The sequence below is a fragment of the Schistosoma mansoni genome, chromosome 3 (assembly GCF_000237925.1).
Source record: "Schistosoma mansoni strain Puerto Rico chromosome 3, complete genome".
NCBI lineage: Eukaryota > Metazoa > Platyhelminthes > Trematoda > Strigeidida > Schistosomatidae > Schistosoma > Schistosoma mansoni.
The window spans coordinates 8,413,793-8,435,026 of record NC_031497.1 but is presented as its reverse complement, the minus strand read 5'-3'; the positions used below and the strand labels follow the sequence as shown (position 1 = coordinate 8,435,026).

The 21,234-nt window shown below is 33.5% G+C and overlaps 1 protein-coding gene across 1 annotated transcript; it reads left to right on the top strand.

The window, feature by feature from the left end:
* Positions 1–1,244: 1,244 nt before the first annotated feature.
* On the top strand, positions 1,245–20,910 carry Smp_013440 (putative solute carrier protein; the record flags this gene model as incomplete). Its single annotated transcript, XM_018799113.1, has 6 exons — positions 1,245–1,256; positions 2,356–2,431; positions 3,488–3,657; positions 14,883–15,150; positions 18,979–19,166; positions 20,764–20,910. 6 exons carry the CDS (start codon positions 1,245–1,247, stop codon positions 20,908–20,910), a joined length of 861 nt encoding a protein of 286 aa, XP_018650934.1.
* Positions 20,911–21,234: the final 324 nt, after the last annotated feature.

The window sequence follows — 21,234 nt, the reverse complement described above, 5'->3', positions numbered from 1 at the left end:
AATATCATTCTTGCAAAGATCCGTATTTTGAGCTACAAATGTCGTTCAGATTTCTATTTACAGAAAAGGAAAACAGCAATCGTTTTTCTCTTAAGAAACACCATTTTAACAGCACACATGCTTAGGTGTGTGTTTCACTAATCTTTTTAACACTTTTGATCAATTTAGTCTTTTTATTTGGACACTTTTTTCATGTATCATTTACACTAATAATTAAAGCTATGTAGAATGAATAATACGTTATGCGAGAAGACTAAATTCATTTATTTCTTGAATTCCTCCCTCTTCTGTCATATCTTTTTTGTCCCGCTTTAAAAAATAAAGCTATTTTATTATATGAATTCGCCCTAACATTAATTGAAATCGTTTCTGCTACAAGTGATGTAAACAATTTGGTCCTTCATACACATTTTAAAGATTTTAAACTAGTCAAATTAATCTGTTTGGATTTTATAAATTCAGAATAACAGGTTTGAGTGTGAAATGATTAAGAGCGGTGACTAGCTTAATATTTTAAAATTGCTGAATATTTTCGAAAAACATTTCACTGCTGGACGTACCTATAATAATAAGATCCTCCTATGTCCATCGTGGGAACTAATCTAAGGTCGCTTCTAAAATTCACAAGCTATGGTACATAATAGGTCTTCATTCGTAATATGTTGGGGTTTTTGTAGGCCATATGAAATATTTATGAGTAAATTAAAAGGGACTGCGTTAACCTATTTAGTCTAGGTTTAATACTGGAAAAAGGATGACATATTGATCGTTACGTGCTTCTAATGACTCCGAGCAAGTCATTTATATAATCATTAATCAGCTCACATTCAACTCTTTTAATTACATCTTTAAAATATTTGAAAATGATATCGCTCCATGATCTGCACGACCAAAAGTCGGCACACAACTGAAGCTAATTAATGCTTCCATTCCCTCAATAAAACTATCACTTTTCCCCATGTTTTCGTAATTGTAAACGTACTCACTTATCTAAACTTCATAAACTTAAGTATATTGAACATTTGTTAGTAATTAAATTAACAATTATGATTTTAGCTTGTGTGCAGCCGATGAAACATCGCGAAATAGAATGCATTCATTTTATTTTGCAAACCTTGTTGCTTTTGCTTTGTTTAAATTTACCAAGGGATTTGGTTTTAGAGAAAAGTAAAAGTATGATTTTTGGGGTTGTTTATTTGTAGCATAAGTTTTCGCTTCAAAGTCGTCTAAGCTTTGACAACTATATGTGTGTGAGAGTAAGTGTGAGTACAATCATTCTTGATGGTTTACTATAGGCGTCTCTAAACTATTGTCTTGTCACAAGGCAGTAGATCACTTACGTAACTGGTCACATGACACGAATGCCATTCAATTGACGAGCTAAACTAGGTGTTGGCTAAAAGCAAAGATGAATTCTTTAATAGCATGACAAGTATTGTTCTGTTCATTTTTTGGAGTAGCAGTCTGTCATCAGTGGAAGGAGGAAGAGAAGTTCCAATTAAGGGCTTTGAATTTACCTAATTAGCTCAAACAGTCCACCTAGTTTCAGACATTTTTTGAAGATATACCGACTGAGTCAAATTTCATCCGATAAGTGTAAGAGAAGATGCAGCCATTTTTGTGTTAAGTTCACGGTTTCATGGAGGAAGTTTTCAATAGGTTTTTGATGGAAATTTCATGAATTTGGCTCTACTCTTAAAATAGTGTATACTCAACATTTTAAACTAATTACAGGATCTTCTAATTGAGCTAGCTCATTTCTTTTTTACAGATTCTGTTTCACAAAAACACTGAAGAAAACTGTCTTAATTAATCGTTGGTATTCACTAAAATTAAGTATATCAACTTTTATGAGTACCATAATTTTCACCTTTAAACATCATCAGTTGTTTAGAAATCGTTTGTATTGTTACGATATAGGAAAAACGTGTTATTTAGGTATAAAGGGATTTATCAGGTAAAAAGATCAATACTGGATCATGTTTTATTAGCCCATTTTTTATTCTTCTCGGTGTATAATTTGCTTGTGTTGTCTTCTTTACTTTCTATTTCAATATCAACATTGAAAATGTAAATTGTCAATCACTGACTGGTACACAGACGTTCATATAAATTATTGACTATGATATGTGTTGCCTTGTAGCCAAACATCGATTAACTTTTAGCTTATTTTCAGCAGGCTTTTTCTCCAATAGTTAACTGTGAAAATTGTTACATTAATGTATAGGTAGGAAACGTACATAGGCATATACCCATAAGCTAATATTCTTATCGTTAAATTCATTACCTATTCTCTAATTGAAATCTGTAAATTTTCTCTGTAATGAAGCAATTTTCATTTTTTTTTTGTTCTAGCTAAAGTCCAACAGTAATCAGTCGCTAGTTAACAATAGTTCAAAGGCAAACCCGAACGCTCCATCGTTTTCAGAAAGTAAGCTTTAACAATACAATTAAACCCTAATTAATTCAATATCATTTCATGTTTAACCTTAAACATTAGGAAAGATAAATTAATAATTTAGTTGTCAATCAGAAATTTAGTGTATAGTTTTCTGTTATAAACATTCGTTAGAGTGAAACTACCTCATGAGAGTTTGATGTTGACCCGATAAAATGACGGTCCTTGATTAATCAATGTTTTTATTATTATTATCATTATTATTAGTAACAGGGTTATCGTTATGAATTACAGAGCATTCTCTATTTTTTAAAAATGAAGGTGAAGAACTAAGCTTCGAAATATTTAATATTTGTTAGTCTCAAAAGTTACTTGTAATGTAAAGCATGACCTTAGGTGCGAACGCATCGAATATACAAATGACAATTCCAGTAGCGTTTATAAGTGATCATATCATAAACTAAATGGACTAGGATTTTCTAATAATTTCAGGATATTTTATTTGTTAAATTTTACATTCTACAATAACGGCATTGAAATTCAATAAGAAATTTCATTGTAGCTAATAAGGCTCAATAATGCTTGCTATAATCATTCAGGATTTCAAGTAATATCAAAAATACTTTTTAAAGATACTAACTGATAGTTTTCTTCTTATCCTTTCGATTAGGCTTATCCGTCTTGCTAAATCAATTAATTTAATCTATTTGTTGTTAATTGTGCAAACTATTTAGTGCAACATCGAGTTACATGAATCCAAATTCCAAATTTATTAGGACTTATTGTGTATTCTCAATGGCACTATTTAGCTGTTTGTGTGAATATAGGCGACTTGGATTCGAAGATTATTTGATTGTTTAAATATTTCCCCTTTGCTTATAAACAATCGTATCATTACTTTCTGGTTGGGTGTTGCAAATAAAGAAATGAACACAAATTAAATGACACATTCATGAATCTGTTCGTAAATAAATGACAAATACATATTGTCGTTTTGTATTGAAAGTTTTGTTCAGCATTTTTTTAGAAATATTTTAGTTGGTGAATTATAAATGTATTCACTAAATATCCTGTTATTTTGCTTTTTAGGCTTGGGTTATGGATTTCTTTGTGTCACTCTAACTAATTTATGTGCGCTTGTAGGAATTATATTTACGTTTCTGAAAAAATATCGTTTCTTCCCAACAATACTGTCATTTATGGTGGCTACTGCTGTTGGTTCATTATTATCAACTTCCATTATTGTACTTATACCTGAGGTAAATATATGTTTCTTTTCTAATTTAAAACCGCCTAATTATACATACCCATAAATCCAGGTGTGGTTAAATCCGAAATCTTCAAGTCTTGGAGTGTGCAAACTATCTATGGATCACTGACTTATAATCTGTTGATTCATGTTTTCCATTTAAAATAACTAAAGAGACCCATTGTATCGTTGAAAAAGAATAAATACAGTTCAGGAAAGAAAATTCTTTCTTTTTAACTATTTTATTTGTTTAAGCTATAAGATCGTATTTATAGTTGGTTTTATTTTCTAAAAATGTTAGTTTATAGTAAAATACAATAGTGTCGAATAATTTGAAAAAAACTTGAATTGTTTACGGAAATGAAGTCTTGAGATGAATTTGTGTAATAATCGACTAGTGGATGATGTTAGGGTGAAGATAATTGTCCACCTGACACCTGTCAAGAACAGAATAATTAAAAGTTGTGATAATTGGTAATTCATAGTTGTGAAATTCATTGGAAAGAAGTAGAAGTATAAAAATCGAAGGATTATTAAAGATAGAAAGGAAGGTTAAGACCATGGAAGGGATTGAAAATACTATTTTTGTACACAAAGGCTAGGTTTGAATTAGTGGATAGTTTTAGCCTCTGGTATACTTTAGTTTTTCATTTCCATTCCTTTTGGACTCTTCATGACAAGGCTCCAATTCAGGTTTGTTTTATTCATTAAACACCATCCTATTTTACTACAGACTACTGTTTTTTAGCAAATAAAATTAATAATAAATATCAGTACAGGATTGTGGAGATTGAACAGCTTAAATAAATGGCATCGTTATAACGCAAAAATGTTTCTTCACTGAACTGTCTTTCTTCCGTTTCAGTCAATTTGTGATAATGCGTGGTACTCATTCAATGTTTTAGTGTTATATTAGAACCTTATCTTGTCAAAAATATTTACTAAAAGAGAAGTTCACTCTTTTCAAACCTAATCAATTCTCCATCTTGATAACTATCTGAATTTCAACTTATTTCAAAGCTCTATTAGTCTATTTAATAGCTTGTCTAACAGGTTATTTGTTTAATTTAAATGAAAATTTAAATGTTTTCTAGATTACATTGTTTTTCTAAACAACATATTTGAACTAGATAGGAATAATATATTTGTAAAATCTCAGCGAATGAATTTGTAGTAAATCCAACATTGGATTTACTACAAATTGTAATTTACTTCATAAAAATAAAATTTGTACGATTATTTGTATGCAGATTAAAATCAGGCTTTATTTAACTAGTTTATTGTTAAAGATAATAATTATATCTAGTTTTTGATTTGTAGCCTGCTTAATTAGAAAGTCTCTGATAACTGAAATAATTAAATTTTTGTAATTATGTTGTTGTCTGTCAAGGAAACATTTTTCTGATATGTGAATAAAAAAATACTTCAAATAAGCTAAGCTATTTTTTAATTTTTGTATACTTTTAACGTGTATACCAGAATATATCTTTTGATGGACTTGCTTTCTTGTTTTAGGCACTACAAATCATTCATCCAGCAGGTAATAACAGTACACAAGGTTCCAACTCGTATGTCATTAAGTCGATTGCCGTATGTATTGGTGTATTTTTCTTCTATATTTTGGAATTCCTCCTACGTCTTGTTCCACAGTGTTTTCTGGTACGTAAATAATAATAATTATTATTCTTAATTTTTACCTTTAAAAGTATCTAAAGTACGTTACTATTGAATATTCACTGTTTTTCTCAAACAAATTTTCTTTCATAATATTTCGATTCAGAGTGTATTTGAAGCTACACTGGTGATGCATTAGTTGATTATATTTTACTTAAATGTTTCTTTATCATGGCTTAAAAGTGATCAGAAACTTAACTCTCAATTTATTTATATATCTTCTATTGCTTGATACTAACTTCATGTTACAAACTTACACAGATTATTAGTAATTTTTTTGTTCTTATAGAAATCTGTAAATTCTAATACACTTATCACTGATTGATAAAAATCATGTAAGCTGGATTAACTTGGGTAGATATATCTAAGCTAATACAAAAATTGCGTCATGATAGTAGTATAAAATGACAGTCTGCTACGCTTGAACGTATTATCTCAAACCTCTGCATTACTTTGACAATGTTGCCAATCGGTTGTAAACAATCATTTGGTAGAGACAGCGACAACTGAACATAGAGTCTTCGAAAATCTTCTGTTCAGTCAGGCCAGATTTTACAAGTATAAAGTACAATTGCTTTCACTGATAGATTGTATTTTTCACCTTTTATAATCAAACTTACGTCATAACATACTTAGAGATAACTCGAACTGATTTTTATGAAGGTGGTTTTCTATTACTTGATTAGACGAGATTTCAAATGTTAAGACCGATGAGTAGAGTGTTAATCGATATATGAACAGATTGATATAATGTGTCTGAGAGATGACTATTCACGAGACCGTATAACTGAATTAGGCCTCCGGAATGATTAGAAATCAAAGAAAAGACAACAAGCCAGATGAATAATTTTTCATGTAATAAAGTAACACGGAGAATATAAGCACAAAATAAACATGAGAAAATGTTCTAGGAGATAGAAGGGAATTAACTTTCAGATCACTAATTCTCCAGTCTGTTATAATTGTATTTGCTAATGAACGACTCAGCTACTCCTATTGCTTAGTATTCGTATACAATGACACTCGACAAGACCCCAAAATCAGAACACGTTGAACAGGAACGAAATTGTATTCAAAAATAACAATGGGAAGTGAACAGCAATCACTGGTTTGAATAACGTTCATATATTTATAGTATATACATAAGAAGCTTCTAGATTTTTCTCCAATAATTTGCCAGGGCTGATTGGTTTAGAATTAGCCAATCAGCGCGCAGCAACACCATCATGCATGAAACATGCTTTAATCCAATCTATGTCCCGCTAACACAGTCAATTAAAACTAAACTGTTAAGCCTAACTTTTGTCCGTCGTACCTCTAACCTTAGTTGTTCAGTCTTTATTGTATTTACTTTGGTTTCATCTACCAAGGCATTGTCAGCACATACAGTTGCCCAAACATAAGAATATCTTAATTTTTTCAAACACTTCACATGAGGTAAGTGTAGGGACAGGAGCCTCAATTCTTGTAAGAGGATTTTAAATCTTTATGACACAAAGCACATTCCATACTTGCAGCCATTGATCTCTAACTAAATAAGTGTCATTTTGATAGCTATAAAATCGTCACATAGTAAGACAACGTCATCCGTATACTCCATGTTGAACAGTCTGTTTTCAGGTGCCAATTTTATACTACCATATGATTTCTTTAGTATTATCTTAAAAGTATCATCGGTGGAAAAACTGAAAAAGAATGGCGAGATTGTTAAACTCTATTTAGCTCCACTGCTAGTTCTGAGCAATCTAGAAATAAGTGATTCAGCACTGATACTCTGCTGGAAATAATTTGTATCAGGACTTAAAAATTTTATCAAACTTTGGACACTTCAGTATATAATATCAGAGGATAACTCTGTCTAGCAAGCAAAAACGCGCCCTGGTGTCAAAAAACACTATTGTTGTTGTCCTGCAAAACATGTGAAGAAATACAGTCATTCGATGGGGGTAAAGATGTTATCTATGTATCCAATATATGAAACAAAACCACTTTAATTCTTTCGAGTCAGTCTTTTAGGAACTTCACGCAATATGTGGAACATAATGGAAGCCAATATTCCGAAAGCGATCAATGATAAATGTAAACCCCGATTTTTTCGCATGTCCATTACGTAGGGTTTTTTAAATACATGAATAAGAATCGTTTCATTCTAAGATGATGGAATAACCTTAGCTTGTTTTCAATTTCCAAACAGTCCGACCACTATTTCTCTGACTATAATTTCTTTATCCTTGAAAGGCCATGAGTAGGTCATCTGAGTCATAGTTTCTCTTGGATTGTCACTTAGTTACTTTATTAATCATCACATAACGAATAAATGACCGTCTGTTTAGAGTTTCAGCGGCGATGGACCAGTCACATTGTCCTTCGAAGTGTTCCACTCGGTGTTCAAGACATTTTCAGAGGTGACACCAACCTCACTCACTATATGTTAACACCAAGCTACTTGTTGTTGGTGACTCGAATAAATTCAAACAGCTTCCGGAAGTCATCAGACATGGGCCTGGCTCTCTACTAATTGAAGCACTCAATTTATCAGTTTTACATTTTTATTACGTTATAGCAGTAAATAAAATGAACATTTGGTAACATTTATTATAAATCATCCTCAATCTTAATGAAACATTTGTGATGAAATGATCTGAAGAGGTGAAAAAATGTTTTTACGCTTCCGACAATGTTAATCATAGTTTTTGGAATAGAAAATAGTGATGCTGACTACTATTTTGTCAATTATGTTAACTTGTCATCCTGGATCCAGTCGTTTACTTTTTTTGAATATTCTTTCTGTTCTCACGTATCTAGAAAAAGAAGACACATCCGAATGATAAAAGTCAAAATGGATTTCATATAGATCAATTTAATCATCATCATCACCATCAACATTGTCATCAACAAGGAAGACCTTCACTGGTAATACCCGTCGAAACCGTAGTAGACGGTGATAAAGATGGGCCTATTTTTGAGTTCACACCTAACCGTTCTGATCAGTCGAAAACAACGAACAGGTCTCTGGTAGATGGTGAGACAGATTTACGGTGTGAATCGCCTCCAACTGAAGACGCAATAAATCATCTGCCTTCATACGAGGTGGATAACTTGTTTACTTTAACCGATCATTGATATTAGTATTATTTTCTATTTTATTAATTTATATCAGAACAATCGTGACAATTAGTGTTATCATACACAGTACCAATATGATATTATACTAATACTATACATCATTGTGCCGAATTTGAAAATATCAAGTCAGCAAAGTTACGTTTTTTCTACAGAAACTGTTTTATTCCTATTTTCTAGTGTTTCTAACTATGATAATCATGTGTCAATCGACCATTAGTGTTGTATTGTTTTCGGTTACATGATGGAGACCTAATTTTTTAGTCATCGTAAACTTATTTCTGTCTTTTGATCTAAATCAAAAGAATAAGGAAACCATACTGGTAAAATAAAATTACCGTTAACTTTTACATCTAAAACAATCTAACTCTCCAGTGGATCATCATCATTAAAAATGTTTTTATTTGTAATTCGGACTCAAATGATATTTTAGGCTTTGCAGACTGGCTATCAACAAATACTTTGGTAGATACACACTAATGTGTCAACTTTTAACGCTTCTCAATTGACTGGGTTACCTTGTTTCTCGTCTGAAAATGACTTATAAAGAGCAGCCTGTCCTACTTTTGGATTTTGCTGTGGTCTTCCATAGCTCTGACTTCATAGTTTCCATAAGGATTCTTGCGGAATGTTGTACATCGTCTGAACGACACTCTATTTTTATGTTCAATATTAGTTGGAAATGAAAAAAGATAAAACATATCACAGTTCCCTAATAAAGGCATAATTTTTCTGTCTTGAATTTATCACTGTTCTGTTCGTGATTGTTAGAGACTTTATTTCCAATCGGTTGATCATTGGATAGCGACTAACCTAATGTATGTGAGGTCCTTCGAATTTTATCGTCATCATTCGGGCCTGATAGCTCGGTGGTACCGTCTCTGAATGTGAGGTTGTGTGATACGAGATCGAGCCCGCCAGAGAGCATCAGTAACCTCAAGATTACAAATACTTTTTATTGATGAGTGCCGAATAGCACGAAACTTAGGTCTGGGGTTTCCTGTCTTCTACTTCTAACCACAGTCTCTGCTAGGAATAACTTTCTCGTCTGAATTTTCAGGAACTGATCTCCTTCCAGGAGGTCCACTTGTCGACTTAGAATACGCTGGTGACATAGTCCTGTTTGGTGAAGACGCTGATAAAATTCAGTCTCTTGGTAACACTTAGCAACAATGCCGGGATGTTTAGGATTCTTTTTCCCTCTCGAAATTAAAATTATTGTTTCGGAACTGGCCTGCGTCAACATCAGAACTAAGGATAATGAATGAAGTAGTCAAATGCATCGACAACTTCACTTATCTTGGAAGTCTGATCAGCCATAGTGGGGTTGGTATCTGACGAAATCTCAGCACGGATTCAAAAAGCTCGTCTGGCTTTTGCCAAATTACGTCACCTATGGCGAAGGCGAGATGTCCGTCTATCAATTAAGGGATGACTATACTGCGCAGCAGTTCGCTCTGTTCTACTTTACGGCTGCGAAACGTCGCCACTAAGGGTAGAGGATACTCGTTAGTTACATGTATTTGATCATAGATGTTTTAGAAATATTGATCACATCTTCTGGGATCACCGGGTAAATAATAGTGAGGTTAGACGCAGGGTATTAGTGAATGATGATAAATCAGTTGATGAAGTTGTAAATCTTCATTCACTGAGATGATTGGGCCATTTATTATACATGTCCACGGCACGCAATTTCGACTAGTGTTGGAGACGGCTGGAAGAAAGGTAGGGGCGATAAAACCAAAACGTGGCATCAGTTTTTTGAAGTTACTAACTTCTAGTCTGAGCCATGTTGGTAGATGCAGACTACTTGGTTGGAGTCCGCGTGACTATCGTGATCTGTAGCTGGAGACTGTGTGTGACATTGCTCAGAATCGATCACAATGGCGTAGGTGTATACACTCTTTGTCTTCCTTTAAACCGTGAAATTAAAATTTATATCTTTCTTTATCTCTGTATTATATTATTATATGCAATCTTTCTTTTATATATTACTACCATTAAAGTAACTACTATGAATTCGGTGTTCATCTTGTTGTACTAATGAGTTGTGGCAACTTGGACTGATGCATATATGTGCCTGGTCCCACGTTGTAAATGACTGACTGGCCTTACTATAGTTCCAAGTCAAGCAAAGAAGTTAACAAACATTAAATATTTATTTCCTTATTTCATAGGAATCTTACGCAAACTAAGTTTTGTTTAATTTAATAGTGTTTTTGCTCTGCATACTACTTATGAGTTCATTGTTTACAAAATCACTCGGTACTCAGTCAGTGTGTTACGTAACTGTTATAATCCTTTAGTCTTTAGGTATTTTAAACCTACTTGATCATAGTTTTCTCATTCACCATGTGTATCTGTGTTTGTACACCACAACATCAAGTTTTACGTGATTTTAACAAATATATTATTTAAAGAAATTAATCAATTTATAGTGTAATAAATCTAAATACCTGATATTATGTTTTATCAATGTCAAATGTAATTAAATCTTTATTGAACCTAAATAATTTTGGTCTGAAAATTTTTCAAATCACGTACTACTTCCAAAAAATTTATCCATATTGAATATCAGGATGATCAACACATCATTCCATTTTACCTTGTTACTCTCATAATTGACTGACTGATTCACTTTACAGAATTCGAAACGATTTTTTCCACTATGAATCTTTTCAGTTTCAGTGACTATCATGGTAAAACTGTGATTTATTGACGACGTTTGAGCGACGTTAAAGTGATCTGAAGAATGTTTATCTACTTACTAGAGCTGAATGAGGGTTATAAATCATTGTGAGGAATTAAGATTATGATGTTTTGCTGATGGTTTGGGTTAGGAATTAGATTTAGGGTTTTCATCACTAACTGACACCAGCTATAATGTCAAAACGCTATTTAGCCAAATGGGTCGATGAATTTTGCGCCAAAATACAAGTCTGATTAGTTCAACCATAAATTATAGTCTCGCCACTATCACTGAGCCTTAAAAATAAAATTCGAGTTATGCATTTTTGCCATATAGGCTTCAGATTATTTTTGTATAAATAAACTCGATTATAATCATAGCTGGAATTCGAGAAATAGTTGAGGCAAATTTTAAATTTACTTAAGATTCTTCCTTATTCAGAAGGGGTTTTGTGGAGATTTAGTATTGTCATATTTGAAAGCGTGAGTCAATTTAAGCTAGACCACCATGGACAACCTGGAAGCACTGGATGGCCGTTTCGTCCTATTATGGGACTCCTCAGCAGTGCGCCTCCACGACCTCTCCTCGCAAGATTCGAACCCATGGCCTACCGGTCTCGTGCCAGAGCACTTAACCGATAGACCACTGACCTGGCATCCGATGGTGTTTATGTCTAACTCCAACCAATCCTGGGTTCGAATCTCGCGAGTTGAGGTCGTGGATGCGCACTGCTGAGGAGGACGAGCTGGCCGTCCATTGCTTTCAGGTTTTCCTTGGTGGTCTAGCTTCAATCGACTCACGCTTTCAACTATGAAAATGCTAAATCTCCTCAAAACCCCTTCTGATTATAATCATATGCTCACTAGTGACTGACTTCGAGAGGTAAATCCTGGAGTTATAGTGAGAATTAGTGACCAGTGGAGTTCAAACCACGTTTGTTGTGAGATAGGAACTCACTGAAGACAATTGGTGAACGATTGCTCAACTTCGTGGATTTTTTCTTAGCTTTTATCATTTTATACTTTCAAGGCTACTTTAAGGATATCTGTTACTAATATATTTAATCGATAATATGTATGCTCTTAGTTATTTCACATGATAATTTCTGTTTTGTAAATCATTGTGAATTTCCACAGTAATAACAAATGGCCTTATAGTAGGGAAATTAACAAACTTCTCATGAAACCAGCCAATCAAATAACAATTAAGACTATTATGGTACTATAATTTAGAAAAAGATGTATTCACAGTTCTCATTACATAGCACCACAAATACTTATTAACTAAACAGTTGAATAGTATAAAATCATCCTAGTTACATATATTACATTGTTTCTTATCTGTAATTCAATGTAATAAAAAGAAATACCTTAAATCATCTGGGTGTTTTTCGTTATGAACCTGAAGATACAACTAGTTATTTGATTGTTTTTTAAAAATTTTGTGAATTTTTTTGAAACATTGATAATGTTATCAGATATTGATTAGTTTTTTTTATTTAGAGTTTAATATCATTAAACAAAGTATTAGCTATTTTTCTAAAAAAAACAAAAAAAAAAGGCGACGGCAACATATGTATATTTCATTAGTAACTTTTTCAAATACAAATATACATTATTTCTAAATAAGTAAACAATAAAAATGAATGATTACAGTCGAATATTATTAGTATGATATGAAGGAATGAATGAATGTAATGAAATGATTTTTTGTCTTCCCTAAATAAAAATGACATGTATATATATACATAGTAATCTCGAATGATTCATAGTGATAGTTATTATTATTACCATTATTATTATTATTATTATTATTATTATTATTATTATTGTTCCAACTAACTCATTCCATATAGAGTCAAGTGATCAACATTGAATTATTCAATTTTTTCATAGTACAAATGAATAATTATGTCTTAACTGTATGATTATGATAATCTAAAGTATTTTCATAGTTGCAAGCGTGAATCAATTAAAGCTAGATCACCAAGAAAAACCTGGAAGCACTGGACGGCCGTTTCGTTCTATTGTGGGACTCCTCAGGTTTTCCTTGGTGGTCTAGCTTCAATTGACTCATGCTTGCAACTATGAAAATACTAAATCTCCACAAAACTCTTTTTGATAATAATCTAAAGTATATTGAATGAATAATTCAATATTCTATTTTGTTAATAATAATTATGTTTATGTCTTTTTCAATGAAGATAGTTCTTTATAAATTAGAGAAAACAAATTATATGATTAAATTATTTTATTTTAATATGGAATATCATGATTACTTATGGAACTGTGAATATTTGTTTTGGAATATGAAGAAAATAAGTTAGATGGTTATTGTGTTGTAACGAAGCTTGTATTAGGAATGTTAGAATGGTTTGAACTATTTTACATAATATTATTAAATAATTAGGTTTTTGTATTTCTATATTCCTTATGTTGTAGGCTTCCCTTGAACTTATCGGCTGTTGTTAGGGTGCACTAAAGTTTGATGATTCATGTAAATAAATTAACACGTGTTTGAGATTAAGGCACTAGATGCCTAGAATGGAGCAGTAGATGATTGTATGCTGTATTCCTCCCTATCAGACTCGATACTGAAAATAGAAGAACGCTTGCGTATCAGTGGACCAATAAGAATTTAGATCATCCCGACCTCAACTCAAGGTTAATTGTATCATTTAAAGTTTACCATTGGCCAAAACTTACAACGCTTGAATTACGGTATGGGTGATACGGTACTTGCGGGGTAGAAAAGTTATAACCAAGATTCTGATTGATAAACCTCCTTAACATATTGATTATCCTGCATTCATAAAAAACTGGTACATCCATTCATTGTATTATATATAACTTTCCCATCAAGTCTTATCAGTGTAAACTTCATTTAGGACACTAAAATATTTAGTGAATCACGGATGGCTTTAAGCTATATTCATCATCATACTGGAGCTAGAGGATAGGATATATATTCCCAAAATCATAAATTTTTTCTCGTTAGATCGTGCGTAGTCGGGTCGCTAATTATAAACAGTAGTTGTCTTTATCAAGTCGGTGATTAGTTCAACTTCATACCTACCTGGACGAATAACCTCATATTTTACCAAGAACTTAATGATCATGAGTAACGACTAAGAGATTTTAATAATTATGGGCCAGTGGGCTCCTAATCCGGTGTCAAATAAAGAGACAGTGAGCATTCAGATCCGTTTAAATGTTTATGTACTTTCATAACTCAAAAAAATTACGATAACATATATTAAAAACTTAAGCATACATCAACGCAAAAAGAATTTACATTGTGTACACAACATGAATTAGAATTAATAAAAAGCCGGAGAAATATAAGAATCATTAATTAACCTTAATTTAGGAATGATAAAACATGTATCAACAGTTTATAAACTAAATGAACGCTGATACATAAGACATTGTGGAAATACAATAACTCATACATTTAACAATTATACAATAAAATTATAAATAGTAATTCCCAGTAGGATAGTTCCGAGATTCCAACTTTTCTCAATTCCTTTCCGATATCATAAAATGAACTGGACTAATCGGATCATATTACATGGGATGAAATTATCGTTTTATCCAGTGTTATGATTGAGAATAAAATCGAGTTTTCTTTTCTGTATCTTCACAATAATACATATAATATGTGGAATTATTTTGAAAAATAATTGAGATTTTATGATTTCCTCACCCTTTCTTTAAACTTTTATGCACTCATATCTGTTTCAGGAACTTTCTCCGGAACTTCAAAAACCTGTTAGTAATGAACAAATAAATACACAACCAATAATCCAGTCAACCCATACACTGAAAAAGCATAAAAGTTGGCAACATAGACTACGTGATTTAGAACCTGTTGCCTGGATGATTTTTATCGGTGATGGTGCCCATAATTTTATGGATGGACTTTCAATAGGTGTTGGATTTACTCAAAGTATCGGTTTAGGAATAAGTTTAACATTGGCTGTTTTATGTGAAGAACTTCCACATGAATTAGGTAAAAATTATTCTTCCTTGTTTTGTCTTTTTTCCGTTGAAAGATATGTTCTATAAAATATCTAACACATCACATTTTGGCTTACGTAAAATCAAAAAAACATTACATTTCTCTTATATTCTTCACGTGTAACAGTTAACCGTTTATCTCTGTAGTTAACTAATTAAGGTGGAATTGGCAAACTCTGTTTCATATTACCAATATTCCGGAAAAATCTAAGGATCTGGTCAAGTTAGGGAGATAGTAAGCGAATAAATAGGAAAAGTTGATCAGACTTTCGTCATTATTGTCCTTGATCTTATCATACTCAAAGTTTTCATGACTATCGTATTCTAGACCGATTATCTACATATACATTTAATCCAAGTCTCACAAATAGAAGACAATACAAATTAGTTATATGAAAAATACGTAATGAGGAATTCAGAAGTTCAGACTTCGGAGAAAGGCAAATATAGGATGCACCTGCGCCATGGAAAACGGTTTAAAACCATGTCATTCAAAGTCTCTAACCATTGGTTACGATAATCATGCGGACCCCAATCAGGTAGTTTACACCTGTTAGCATGGTTCAGTCTAATTTTCATTGACTTCATGGACTCATTCCATGTTTTGGTTTGTCCTGAAGCAACATCTTACATTTGGAGGAAGAGAACTGCTTCCTGAATGTGTTTACATTGTTGCTTAAGGTGGTCAGAAGACTGCATTTTGTCAGCGTCATCACCAAACAGAATTATGTCATCTGTGTACTTTTAGTCAACTACTGTATTTCCTGGTAGAGGACCGACGCCTGGAAAGCCAGAGGATTAAAGTGTTACCTCTAAAACCTTGTGTGTGGCAACGTTAAATAACAATGAGGAAAGCGAATGACCGTGACGAACACCACTTAAAGTAACCAATTCTGATGACAGTTCGCCATAAGCTCTGAGTCTACCATTAGTGTTTGGATGGAGAGTCTGTACAAAGATAATGTACTTTATTGGTACTCCTTTCAATGAGAGACACTGCCATAAAACCTCATGATCAACGGAATGGGATGCCGTCCTAAGGTCAAGGGATACAACTATTGTTGGAAATCGAGAAATATGTCTATGTTCTATAATCCGCCGAAGGGTGAATATTTGGTTTGTACATCCACATCCAGGTCTGAAACCAGCCTGGTTTTCTCGGGTTTGCTCTTCACGAACTCTAGTTAGACGTCGATATATTATTGAGGATAATATTTTAAACATTATATTAGTGAAACTTATTCGGTTTCGATTGCCACAAAAAGATTTGTGTTCTGTCTTATAGACTAGGACTATCAGCGATCGAGACCAGTCAGATAGGATCACATCCAATTTCTAGATTTTAGCTAAGATTTCAGTTAATAATGACTGCTAGCACTAAACTACCATCCTTAAAAACCCCAAGATGTTAGTCCATCAGGTCCTGTTGTTCCCCCTCGCTTTAGATTACTTAAAGGTCAGCTGAACTGTTCTCTAAAGTGCCCACTGGTTCAATCTCCTGGATTGAGAGTGGATACTACTTCCGTTTTTTTCACGAGATATTTTCACTGATAGCCAGATTTTTAACCCCCGTTACCTTGATAAGTTTGAACAGTTGTCTACTGTTACCTATCCTTGTTCCCTTTTTCATCTCTTCTGCTTTCGCTATCCACCATTGCTCACGATCATTACGTAAACTTTTTATCAGCCTACGTTTAAGCTTCCTCCGCTCCTCATTGTGTTCGGAGCCAGACATGATGAGTTTCCGGGCATCTATCAGTTGGTTAATTAGGCACCCATGAGATCCACTGATTTTTCCTAACCATTTGGTTTAAGTTACTAGTAGATATCACTGCTGTTTCCACAGCTTTTTGGCTATCATACCAAACTACCTCGAGGTGAATATCACTTTCATTGTTGATTAACTCTTCTAGTTGTTCCTGAAGTACATTCTTAACATTTTCACCGTTAAATTGAAGCCTAAGGAGTTTTCTTGCTGTAGCTTTTCCACGTCCAGTATGACTCAGACAAGTACGTGTGTTGAACTACAGGCTGATCTGAGACTAAGCATGTGCTGCAGAATGAGCGACAGTCTTCTGTTGAGCCTCTCCAACGATAGCTGATGGCATTGTGGTCTACTTGAGCCAATAGCTGAATCCATTGTGTAGGTCGTCACGTCATACGATGCTTTTCTTTATGTTTTAGACTGGTGTTTGCTAGAAATAGGCGGTTATCTGGCCATAGTTCCAGCAGACAGCTTCCATTATCTGAATACCGAGCTGCAATACCGTAAGATCCGCCTGAATGCCTTCCAGTTTAGTTTAATCTACCTAACTGAGCATTAAAATAACTCACCACTATTACTTCATCAGGACGTCCAACTTTTCGAGTGAGATTGGACGGCTTCCTATAAAAATTAGTCTTTAATTTTATCCAAGCTGCAGTCGGTAAGAGCGTAGGCAAAGGCAACGGTATGTCCATATCTTTCTGAGTTTTTGCTGTCCCGTTTAGGTGGACAACATAAAAGCGACTCTCTATTTGAATCCAATCTCACAGAGGCTATTCTGCTTTAGAACTTATGGCTATGCCTACACAAGCGAGGTCGCCAGAAGCTTGTCTCCGAACATACACAGCATGTATCGATGGCGCAAGATTCTAGAGTCCCAGCTAAAGAAGCTTGCTTTCCTACCTGAAACAAGGTTTGAACATTGAAAACTTCAACTTGGTTTCAGGAGACTAGGAATAACATTTCGTGAACTTAAAGCATTGGCATCGGTGGCGCGTGGGGTAAAGATTTATGAGCACTGTTAGTCGTGGGGATGGAAGAATTATTCAGAAGTGAAGGGGTTTGATCTCGGGTGCTATTGGAGGAGGTATGAGGGCGGTTGTCACTTCCCAGTTGTCCACACTGTGGAAGGATATTTCTTCCTGAGCGACTGAAAAAGAAGCTGAGTTGGCAGTGGTCTTAGCGATCTGTGAGCGTGACCTCAGAGCTCAGGGGACGAATGTTTGAGGCCTGTTACGCATAGGCTTTTTATGGGAAGTTCTGAATGTGTTAGCTCCGCGCTTCAAACGGTCTTACTGCCAGAGAAAGAAATCCGTGGGTTAAGGTGAAGTGTGACATTTTTAGGACAGACCTTCCTTTCGTTATGAGAAGGCTGCTGGCTGTCCTAGAAAAACATCTTACTATTGTCACAGCCCTCTACAGTCATTAGTACAACTTCTTCCTCGTGCTCAAGTCTCTGCTTTTAGTCTTACCGTTCCCCAATCGACCTGCCTGGCATGATAGGACCTAAAGGAACATGTGTTCCAGCCAATATAGCTCGGTTGAGTCATCAGAATAAGCAAACCCGACCACTGCATCAGAGTAACAGCTAAGGTCAGGTGCGTAGACGTGTTGTTATGTAATTGTTGAGATCTCTAAATGCTGTTAAAATGAACATATTCAGTCACTCATATCATAGCTATCCACGATGTGCTAATACGTAACTAATTCTTATTTGTGTTTCATAATTACAATCGCTTCAACATATATTTGTTTGTAGTAATCGTAATTTCAAGTATATTTCTATAAACAACTTCTAAGTAGGTGCCGATTCACGCATCAGTTCCCAAAGTAGTTTTGTCAAACTAAACATATGATCATCAATGCATGACTTATTGACTTTGTTGTGACACATCCATTTGACTAGCTTTATCAAATAGTATGGAACATGGATTCTATAATTTCGCTATTAATCAATATCCATAATGTATATTTTTTTGTTAAAACATGCCAACAAACAGTATATATATATATATATATATATATATATTCCTACTTTCATATTTCATTTTCAAGGTGATATTGCTGTACTTCTACGTTCTGGACTAACTGTACCAATGGCTATGTTATTTAATTTTGTTTCTGCGTGTACGGCTTATATAGGATTGTTTATTGGTTTATCTGTTGGTGATCTAAATGATGTAGCGCCATATGTGTTTGCTTTAACCGGTGGCTTCTTTATGTATATTGCTCTTGCAGATATGGTAAGTGGCAGTAATCTGTAAATAAATTTATAATAGAGTAGTGTTTAATGTTCATTCGGCTTGTCGACGTAAATATAGCATTATATTTGTTCATGGATTTTATATCACGAATCGGTCTTAGATTATCATTGAAAACCTGAAGGAATTGGACTACCGCTTCGTCCTAGTTTGGGACTCATCAAGAGTACTCCTTGACGACCCTGCATCCGGGAACCGAACCCAGGACCTTATTAGGTCTCTCGTGGCAACGCGTGACCTGTAGATGGCTGATTCAGCGGTGTTGATGTATAACTTCAATTGACTCATAGTCTTGTGCAATCATCATCCATTGTTTTCGATGGATAACTGTTTCACACTTGATAAGGCAGGTTTTCCATGGTGGTCTAGCTTCAATTGACTCATGATTGAAAGCAATTTATCTTTATTTCGTGAACTCACTATTGACTGGCTAAAAAAGAACATAATCTTAGTGCATTAAATATACGTTTTACAGCTTTTCGTATACGTTAAATTACTATTTCACCGGCTATATCACCTTTGAACTGTACTCTCAGGAATAAAGGCTGTTTCAGTACCGTTGATGTTTTTTGCATGAGCTTGGTTCCAGATGTATGTTTCGTTAGGTACTGTGATGGGTATCAGTGTTTATTTTGCAAATTAATGATAAATCTTAATTCCCCTTCAATAGTTTCATCGGAGCAAATAATTTTGGCTCTGTGGTCTAAGCAGTCGATGTATGTATTAACTTTGTTTGGTGGATCTATGATGAACATTTTTTATTGTTGTTCTTCTCGTCAATAATATGTCTAGTAGGCAGGTGGTTTCTCAGTTCTCTTCTTCCTTTATTAAAATGATTTCTCGGTGAACTTCCTTAAACGTTTGTAGTAGGCTCCAAGCTTCTCCTTTTTTTATTATCATAAAAGTGTCATACACACAGTGACAATGAAGTTCTACTTCATTTATAACATTTTTCAGAGGATTATTTCTTGGTTTTCAGCAAACTAGTAAATAAGCCCAGTTAATTGTAAGATACTTACACTTCTTATTTCGCTTAACGTCGGTACTTAACTTCATGTTATGATCGTTGTTCTACAATATTGCACACTGATGCTCGTTTTTTCCCACAATTTATTGAATACTTGACTGGAAAACGTGTTAACCCTATACAACAGAAAATCGAACATCTAGTGACAAATATTCAGCTTATATAATTCCCTTCATAATGCGTGACAATGTTTTATACGTATATGAAATTAAGCCTATGATCAGTTAGTAAACAAAGATAAACATATCCATCTACATTTAGTATAATCAATAGTGTTGTATTCACTTGTCGACTACTTTATGTTGTGTGGTAATAATAAACTGTCATTCTGACCTATAATATCTGGTTGATTGGATCATTGAACCAAGTGTATTCATATGATCGAGTATCATGACACATTTAACCTATTTATTTAGTGTCTAGTTCTACTTGGTTTATTTAGTATTTAGTGTTCAATAAAAGCTCACTGAAATACTCTTTTATTTTTCTTAAAAGTGTTCTTCCGTTTTTTTTCTCACACCTACAATACATACATATATGTATATATTGTAGCTTCCAGAAATGCGTGCTATGGAAGATGCAAAACGATTAGAGAATGGTAATTGTTGGGCAATGTTTTTCACCAATCTTATTGGTCTCCTATTCGGTTTTGGATGTATTGTTACGATTTCATTGACTAGTGAATATATTAATATATAATTATTATTATTATTACTATTATTCTTTCGTAACTTACCAAGTATAATCAAACAATAAACTAAGAATTTGTCAATTCAATGATTTTTTTATTGTGATTTAATTTTTTTTACTTACTCTTTTCTCTTTTTTTCGTGTTCTTTATACTTTCCCGATTTCTGTTTATCCTGTATCTGTCTATTGAATCTTTCATTACTTTAAATTTTAATCTAACTATATACATAATTGTTTTAATTCTTTGAATGTAAAATCATTTGTTTGTTTGTTTTATTCAAAAGATATACCCTTTGTTTACTTCAAATTGATTATGTAGTCTGAAAACTGTCC